We start from the raw sequence: 10,000 nt of genomic DNA on the forward strand, positions 1-10,000 counted from the left end.
AGCGTTTTCTGCTCTCACGCACCTCGGCGAGAGGGCAACACGTCCCATCCTCGTGAGATGCGCGTGCTGTAAAGTACACACGTTACAATGACTCGGAACGGCTCTCGTGCCCCTCTCCCGCTGCGCGCGGCCACTTCAATGGCCGGCGGCTCGGTGCGCGCGCAGGTCGGACAGCGCGCCTCGCGGGTGGTGTGGAGCGTGGCCGGGAAGACGCTGCAGCGCGAGCCCCAACCAGGGCTCTTTCAACTTGTGCGGGGAGTTGATTTCCGGTAGCGAGGGATCACAGACAACCCCCCTCCCCTCCTCCCTCCCCAGCACCGAGCGGACCGCCGGACAGGGTCAGCGACCCGCGAGAGGCGCTTCTAGAAGGCTCGCTCTCACTCGCGCAACAGCAGCGCGAGCGACCAGGCCGGTCAGTACGGGGAGACAGACAGGAGGGTGGGTTGGCTGGCACGGGACACATGCCGCAACTGCCGCACCGTGCAAGACAAACACACAACGACACACAGACTCTGGTTTTATTTCACTGGAGTCTGGGACTCAAAGAGGACGAGCTAACATGAGACTGGGGACATTTAAACAGACTCATTACAGTATGACTGGGGACATTTAAACAGACTCATGGAAATAAGACTGGGGACATTTAAACAGACTCATTAAAATAAGACTGGGGACATTTAAACCGACTCATTACAGTATGACTGGGACATTTAAACAGACTCATTAAAATATGACTGGGGACATTTAAACCGACTCATGGAAATAAGACTGGGGACATTTAAACATACTCATTAAAATAAGACTGGGGACATTTAAACAGACTCATGGAAATATGACTGGGGACATTTAAACAGACTCATTACAGTATGACTTGGGACATTTAAACATACTCATTAAAATATTAAAATATGACTGGGGACATTTAAACAGACTCATGGAAATAAGACTGGGGACATTTAAACAGACTCATTAAAATATGACTGGGGACATTTAAACAGACTCATTAAAATATGACTGGGGCCATTTAAACAGACTCATTAAAATATTAAAATATGACTGGGACATTTAAACAGACTCATTACAGTATGACTTGGGACATTTAAACATACTCATTAAAATAAGACTGGGACATTTAAACATACTCATTAAAATAAGACTGGGGACATTTAAACAGACTCATTAAATAGGACTGGGGACAATTAAACAGACTCATTAAAATATGACTGGGGACATTTAAACAGACTCATTAAAATATGACCGGGACATTTAAACAGACTCATTAAAATATTAAAATATGACTGGGACATTTAAACAGACTCATTACAGTATGACTTGGGACATTTAAACATACTCATTAAAATATGACTGGGGACATTTAAACAGACTCATTAAAATATGACTTGGGACATTTAAACAGACTCATTAAAATAGGACTGGGGACATTTAAACAGACTCATTAAAATATGACTGGGGACATTTAAACAGACTCATTAAAATATGACTGGGGACATTTAAACAGACTCATTAAAATAGGACTGGGGACATTTAAAAGACTCATTAAAATATGACTGGGGACATTTAAACATACTGATTAAAATATGACTGGGCACATTTAAACAGACTCATTAAATTATGACTGGGACATTTAAACATAATAATTAAAATATGACTGGGGACATTTAAACAGACTCATTACAGTATGACTGGGACATTTAAACAGACTCATTAAAATATGACTGGGACATTCAAACAGACTCGTTACAGTATGACTGGGGACATTTAAACAGACTCATTAAAATATGACTGGGTACATTTAAACAGACTCATTAAAATATGACTGGGGACATTTAAACAGACCCGTTACAGTATGACTGGGGACATTTAAACAGATCCATTAAGATATGACTGGGGACATTTAAACAGACTCATTAAAATATGACTGGGGACATTTAAACAAAATATCACTTGGGACATTTAAACAGACTCATTAAAATAGGACTGGGGCAGTTACACATAATTATTAAAATATGACTGGGGACATTTAAACAGACTCATTAAAATATGACTGGGGCATTTAAACATAATTATTAAAATATGACTGGGGACATTTAAACAGACTCATTAAAATATGACTTGGGACATTTAAACAGACTCATTACAGTATGACTGGGACATTTAAACAGACTCATTAAATATGACTGGGACATTTAAACAGACTCGTTACAGTATGACTGGGGACATTTAGACAGACTCATTAAAATATGACTGGGGACATTTAAACAAAATATGACGGGACATTTAAATAGACTCATTAAAATATGACTGGGAAATTTAAACAGACTCATTAAAATGTGACTGGGGACATTTAAACAGACTCATTAAAATAGGACTGGGGACATTTAAAAAGAATCATTAAAATATGACTGGGGACATTTAAACATACTGATTAAAATATGACTGGGCACATTTAAACAGACTCATTAAAATATGACTGGGACATTTAAACATAATAATTAAAATATGACTGGGGACATTTAAACAGACTCATTACAGTATGACTGGGACATTTAAACAGACTCATTAAAATATGACTGGGACATTCACACAGACTCGTTACAGTATGACTGGGGACATTTAAACAGACTCATTAAAATATGACTGGGGACATTTAAACAGACTCATTAAAATATGACTGGGGACATTTAAACAGACCCGTTACAGTATGACTGGGGACATTTAAACAGATCCATTAAGATATGACTGGGGACATTTAAACAGACTCATTTAAATGTGACTGGGGACATTTAAACAGACTCGTTAAAATATGACTGGGGACATTTAAACAGACTCATTAAAATATGACTGGGGACATTTAAACAAAATATCACTTGGGACATTTAAACAGACTCATTAAAATAGGACTGGGGCAGTTAAACATAATTATTAAAATATGGCTGGGGACATTTAAACAGACTCATTAAAATATGACTTGGGCATTTAAACATAATTATTAAAATATGACTGGGGACATTTAAACAGACTCATTAAAATATGACTTGGGACATTTAAACAGACTCATTACAGTATGACTGTGACATTTAAACAGACTCATTAAAATATGACTGGGACATTTAAACAGACTCGTTACAGTATGACTGGGGACATTTAGACAGACTCATTAAAATATGACTGGGGACATTTAAACAAAATATGACGGGACATTTAAATAGACTCATTAAAATATGACTGGGACATTTAAACAGACTCATTAAAATATGACTGGGACATTTAAACATAATAATTAAAATATGACTGGGGACATTTAAACAGACTCATTACAGTATGACTGGGACATTTAAACAGACTCATTAAAATATGACTGGGACATTCAAACAGACTCGTTACAGTATGACTGGGGACATTTAAACAGACTCATTAAAATATGACTGGGGACATTTAAACAGACTCATTAAAATATGACTGGGGACATTTAAACAGACCCGTTACAGTATGACTGGGGACATTTAAACAGATCCATTAAGATATGACTGGGGACATTTAAACAGACTCATTTAAATGTGACTGGGGACATTTAAACAGACTCGTTAAAATATGACTGGGGACATTTAAACAGACTCATTAAAATATGACTGGGGACATTTAAACAAAATATCACTTGGGACATTTAAACAGACTCATTAAAATAGGACTGGGGCAGTTAAACATAATTATTAAAATATGACTGGGGACATTTAAACAGACTCATTAAAATATGACTTGGGCATTTAAACATAATTATTAAAATATGACTGGGGACATTTAAACAGACTCATTAAAATATGACTTGGGACATTTAAACAGACTCATTACAGTATGACTGTGACATTTAAACAGACTCATTAAAATATGACTGGGACATTTAAACAGACTCGTTACAGTATGACTGGGGACATTTAGACAGACTCATTAAAATATGACTGGGGACATTTAAACAAAATATGACGGGACATTTAAATAGACTCATTAAAATATGACTGGGACATTTAAACAGACTCATTAAAATATGACTGGGGACATTTAAACAGACTCGTTACAGTATGACTGGGGACATTTAAACAGACTCATTAAAATATGACTGGGGACATTTAAACAGTCTCGTTATAGTATGACTGGACATTTAAACAGACTCATTAAAATATGACTGGGACATTTAAACAGACTCGTTACAGTATGACTGGGGACATTTAAACAGACTCATTAAAATATGACTGGGGACATTTAAACAGTCTCGTTATAGTATGACTGGACATTTAAACAGACTCATTAAAATATGACTGGGACATTTAAACAGACTCATTTAAATGTGACTGGGGACATTTAAACAGACTCGTTAAAATATGACTGGGGACATTTAAACAGACTCATTTAAATGTGACTGGGCACATTTAAACAAAATATCACTTGGGACATTTAAACAGACTCATTAAAATATAACTGGTTCATTTAAACATAATTATTAAAATATGACTGGGGACATTTAAACAGACTCATTAAAATATGACTTGGGACATTTAAACAGGCTCATTACAGTATGACTGGGACATTTAAACAGACTCATTAAAATATGACTGGGACATTTAAACAGACTCGTTACAGTATGCCTGGGGACATTTAAACAGACTCATTAAACTATGACTGGGGACATTTAAACAAATATGACGGGACATTTAAATAGACTCGTTACAGTATGACTGGGGACATTTAAAGAGACTCGTTAAAATATGACTGGGAACATTTAAACAGACTCATAACAGTATGAGTGGGGCATTTAAACAGACTCATTAAAATATGAATGGGGATATTTAAACAGACTCGTTAAAATATGACTGGGGACATTTAAACAAAATATGACTGGGGACATTTAAACAGACTCATTAAAATATGACTGGGGGATATTTAAACAGACTCATTAAAATATGACTGGGGACATTTAAACAGACTCATTAAGATATGACTGGGGACATTTAAGCCGACTCATTACAATATGACTGGGGACATTTAAACAGACTCATTAAAATATGACTGGGACATTTAAACAGACTCGTTACAGTATGACTGGGGACATTTAAACAGACTCATTAAAATATGACTGGGGACATTTAAACAGACTCATTAAAATATGACTGGGGACAATTAAACAGACTCGTTAAAGTATGACTGGGGGAAATTTAAACAGACTCATTAAAATATGACTGGGGACATTTAAACAGACTCGTTACAGTATGACTGGGGACATTTAAACAGATTCATTAAGATATGACTGGGGACATTTAAACAGACTCAATAAAATATGACTGGGGACATTTAAACAGTCTCGTTATAGTATGACTGGGGACATTTAAACAGATTCATTTAAATGTGACTGGGGACATTTAAACAGACTCGTTAAAATATGACTGGGACATTTAAACAGACTCATTAAAATATGACTTGGGACATTTAAACAGACTCATTACAGTATGACTGGGACATTTAAACAGACTCATTAAAATATGACTGGGACATTTAAACAGACTCGTTACAGTATGACTGGGGATATTTAGACAGACTCATTAAAATATGACTGGGGACATTTAAACAAAATATGACTGGGGACATTTAAATAGACTCATTGAAATATGACTGGGGACATTTAAACAGACTCGTTACAGTATGACTGGGGACATTTAAACAGACTCATAAAATATGACTGGGAACATTTAAACAGACTCATTAAAATATGACTGGGACATTTAAACAGACTCATTAAAATATGACTGGGAACATTTAAACAGACTCATTAAAATATGACTGGGGACATTTAAACAGACTCATCTGTCAGGGTTTGGAAAGTCTAAAATTGCGTATCCCAAAAAGGAATGGAAGACGAGGCCCACACTAAATACTGAACCAAGTAATACTTTCAGATGTGGAGTATTGGAGCTGTACAGGCTCTGTACTTTTTGTTGGTGTAAGAAGAGTATTCGAACAGTACAGGCTATGTACTTTGTGCTGGTGTAAGAATAGTATTGGAACCGTACAGGCTGTGTACTTTGTGCTGGTATAAGAAGAGTATTCGAACAGTACAGGCTATGTACTTTGTGCTGGTGTAAGAAGAGTATTCGAACAGTACAGACTGTGTACTTTGTGCTGGTGTAAGAAGAGTATTGGAACAGTACAGGCTCTGTACTTTGTGCTGGTGTAAGAAGAGTATTGGAACAGTACAGGCTGTGTACCTTGTTCTGGTGTAAGAAGAGTATTGGAACAGTACAGGCTGTGTACTTTGTGCTGTGGTAAGAAGAGTATTGGAACAGTACAGGCTCTGTACTTTGTGCTGGTGTAAGAAGAGTATTGGAACAGTACAGGGTCTGTACCTTGTGCTGGTATAAGAAGAGTATTGGAACAGTACAGGCTGTGTACCTTGTGCTGGTGTAAGAAGAGTATTGGAACAGTACAGGCTCTGTACTTTGTGCTGGTGTAAGAAGAGTATTCGAACAGTACAGGCTGTGTACTTTGTGCTGGTGTAAGAAGAGTATTCGAACAGTAAAGGCTCTGTACTTTGTGCTGGTGTAAGAAGAGTATTCGAACAGTACAGGCTGTGTACCTTGTGCTGGTGTAAGAAGAGTATTGGAACAGTACAGGCTATGTACTTTGTGTTGGTGTAAGAAGAGTATTGGAACAGTACAGGCTCTGCACTTTGTGCTGGTGTAAGAAGATTATTGGAACAGTACAGGCTATGTACTTTGTGTTGGTGTAAGAAGAGTATTGGAACAGTACAGGCTCTGTACTTTGTGTTGGTGTAAGAAGAGTATTGGAACAGTACAGGCTATGTACTTTGTGTTGGTGTAAGAAGAGTATTGGAACAGTACAGGCTATGTACTTTGTGTTGGTGTAAGAAGAGTATTGGAACAGTACAGGCTCTGTACTTTGTGTTGGTGTAAGAAGAGTATTGGAACAGTACAGGCTATGTACTTTGTGCTGGTGTAAGAAGAGTATTGGAACAGTACAGGCTGTGTACTTTGTGCTGGTGTAAGAAGAGTATTGGAACAGTACAGGCTCTGCACTTTGTGCTGGTGTAAGAAGATTATTGGAACAGTACAGGCTGTGTACTTTGTGTTGGTGTAAGAAGATTATTGGAACAGTACAGGCTATGTACTTTGTGTTGGTGTAAGAAGAGTATTCGAACAGTACAGGCTCTGTACTTTGTGCTGGTGTAAGAAGAGTATTGGAGCTGTACAGGCTCTGTACTTTTTGTTGGTGTAAGAAGATTATTGGAACAGTACAGGCTATGTACTTTGTGTTGGTGTAAGAAGAGTATTGGAACAGTACAGGCTCTGTACTTTGTGTTGGTGTAAGAAGATTATTGGAACAGTACAGGCTATGTACTTTGTGTTGGTGTAAGAAGAGCATTGGAACAGTACAGGCTCTGTACTTTGTGCTGGTGTAAGAAGAGTATTGGAACAGTACAGGCTCTGTACTTTGTGCTGGTGTAAGAAGAGTATTGGAACAGTACAGGCTGTGTACCTTGTGCTGGTGTAAGAAGAGTATTGGAACAGTACAGGCTGTGTACTTTGTGCTGTGGTAAGAAGAGTATTGGAACAGTACAGGCTCTGTACTTTGTGCTGGTGTAAGAAGAGTATTGGAACAGTACAGGCTCTGTACTTTGTGCTGGTGTAAGAAGAGTATTGGAACAGTACAGGCTCTGTACTTTGTGCTGGTGTAAGAAGAGTATTGGAACAGTACAGGCTATGTACTTTGTGTTGGTGTAAGAAGAGTATTGGAACAGTACAGGCTCTGTACTTTGTGTTGGTGTAAGAAGATTATTGGAACAGTACAGGCTATGTACTTTGTGTTGGTGTAAGAAGAGTATTGGAACAGTACAGGCTCTGTACTTTGTGCTGGTGTAAGAAGAGTATTGGAACAGTACAGGCTGTGTACCTTGTGCTGGTGTAAGAAGAGTATTGGAACAGTACAGGCTGTGTACCTTGTGCTGGTGTAAGAAGAGTATTGGAACAGTACAGGCTGTGTACCTTGTGCTGGTGTAAGAAGAGTATTGGAACAGTACAGGCTCTGTACTTTGTGCTGGTGTAAGAAGAGTATTGGAACAGTACAGGCTGTGTACCTTGTGCTGGTGTAAGAAGATTATTGGAACAGTACAGGCTATGTACTTTGTGCTGGTGTAAGAAGAGTATTGGAACAGTACAGGCTCTGTACTTTGTGTTGGTGTAAGAAGAGTATTGGAACAGTACAGGCTCTGTACTTTGTGCTGGTGTAAGAAGAGTATTGGAACAGTACAGGCTGTGTACTTTGTGTTGGTGTAAGAAGAGTATTGGAACAGTACAGGCTCTGTACTTTGTGCTGGTGTAAGAAGAGTATTGGAACAGTACAGGCTGTGTACCTTGTGCTGGTGTAAGAAGAGTATTGGAACAGTACAGGCTGTGTACCTTGTGCTGGTGTAAGAAGAGTATTGGAACAGTACAGGCTATGTACTTTGTGTTGGTGTAAGAAGAGTATTGGAACAGTACAGGCTCTGTACTTTGTGCTGGTGTAAGAAGAGTATTGGAACAGTACAGGCTGTGTACCTTGTGCTGGTGTAAGAAGAGTATTGGAACAGTACAGGCTGTGTACCTTGTGCTGGTGTAAGAAGAGTATTGGAACAGTAGAAAGGAGAAACAGGAGAAAGGAAGTGGGCAGTAGTGTCGTACTAACTCACGGTTTGCTGAATTACCTTCAGTAATTGTGAAGTTTTGAATTTGTATTATTTGTAAAGCGGTGTGAGTGGCAGTTGCAGCTAGAACAGCGCTATATAAGACTGACTGACTGACTGACTGACTGACTGACTGACTGACTGACTGATATAGAGAAGAGAGAAGTAGTGGCATTGGAAGAAGGACTGTTTATCCCCACATAGTCCACTACGGCACCATGCTGCACAGTTGTCACTCCCACTCAAGACACAACTGTTTTTCCCTGTGCACCTTCTGAGGCCCGTTTTGTCGTGTGTGTGTGTGTGTGTGTGTGTGTGTGTGTGTGTGTGTGTGTGTGTGTGTGTGTGTGTGTGTGTGTGTGTGTGTGTATGTGTGTGTGTGTGTGTGTGTGTGTGTGTGTGTGTGTGTGTGTGTGTGTGTGTGTGTGTATGTGTGAACTACGGTGTGCAGTCAAGTGTGTTCAAGATGGAGGAAGCAGTAGTTTTTGTGCCAGTGACTGAGCACATGCTTACTTGCTTGCTCGTGTGCATGAGGGTCAGTGTGAAGCTGCTCCTGTTCAGCCAGGCCTCACTGAAGGCACTGCCCAGGGCTACACAACACAACACAACACAACACAACACAACACAACAGTGTGAAGCTGCTCCTGTTCAGCCAGGCCTCACTGAAGGCACTGCCCAGGGCTACACAACACAACACAACACAACACAACACAACACTACATAACAGTGTGAAGCTGCTCCTGTTCAGCCAGGCCTCACTGAAGGCACTGCCCAGGGCTACACAACACAACACAACACAACACAACACTACACAACAGTGTGAAGCTGCTCCTGTTCAGCCAGGCCTCACTGAAGGCACTGCCCAGGGCTACACAACACAACACAACACAACACAACACAACACAACACCACACAACAGTGTGAAGCTGCTCCTGTTCAGCCAGGCCTCACTGAAGGCACTGCCCAGGGCTACACAACACAACACAACACAACACAACACAACACAACACAACACTACACAACAGTGTGAAGCTGCTCCTGTTCAGCCAGGCCTCACTGAAGGCACTGCCCAGGGCTACACAACACAACACAACACAACACAACACAACACAACACAACACAACAGTGTGAAGCAGCTCCTGTTCAGCTAGGCCTCACTGAAGGCACTGCCCAGGGCTACACAATACAACACAACACAACACAACACAACACAACACAACACAACACAACACTGTGGAGCGGCTCCTGTTCAGC

The 10,000-nt window shown here is 39.6% G+C and overlaps 1 protein-coding gene across 1 annotated transcript in view; it reads right to left on the reverse strand.

Moving 5' to 3' along the window:
• Nucleotides 1-10,000, reverse strand: part of LOC130132094 (homeobox protein meis3-B-like) — a gene marked incomplete at its 3' end in the record, with an annotated part of 73,914 nt that overhangs the window by 61,223 nt on the left and 2,691 nt on the right. The window contains exons 4-8 of the mRNA XM_056301739.1: nucleotides 9,905-9,922; nucleotides 9,804-9,821; nucleotides 9,656-9,715; nucleotides 9,467-9,523; nucleotides 9,260-9,336 (exon numbers count right to left, since the gene is read on the reverse strand). Coding sequence (XP_056157714.1) covers nucleotides 9,260-9,336; nucleotides 9,467-9,523; nucleotides 9,656-9,715; nucleotides 9,804-9,821; nucleotides 9,905-9,922 — 230 coding nt within the window. The remainder of the gene's footprint in view (nucleotides 1-9,259; nucleotides 9,337-9,466; nucleotides 9,524-9,655; nucleotides 9,716-9,803; nucleotides 9,822-9,904; nucleotides 9,923-10,000) is intronic.

This window comes from Lampris incognitus, unplaced genomic scaffold (assembly GCF_029633865.1).
Source record: "Lampris incognitus isolate fLamInc1 unplaced genomic scaffold, fLamInc1.hap2 scaffold_112, whole genome shotgun sequence".
NCBI lineage: Eukaryota > Metazoa > Chordata > Actinopteri > Lampriformes > Lampridae > Lampris > Lampris incognitus.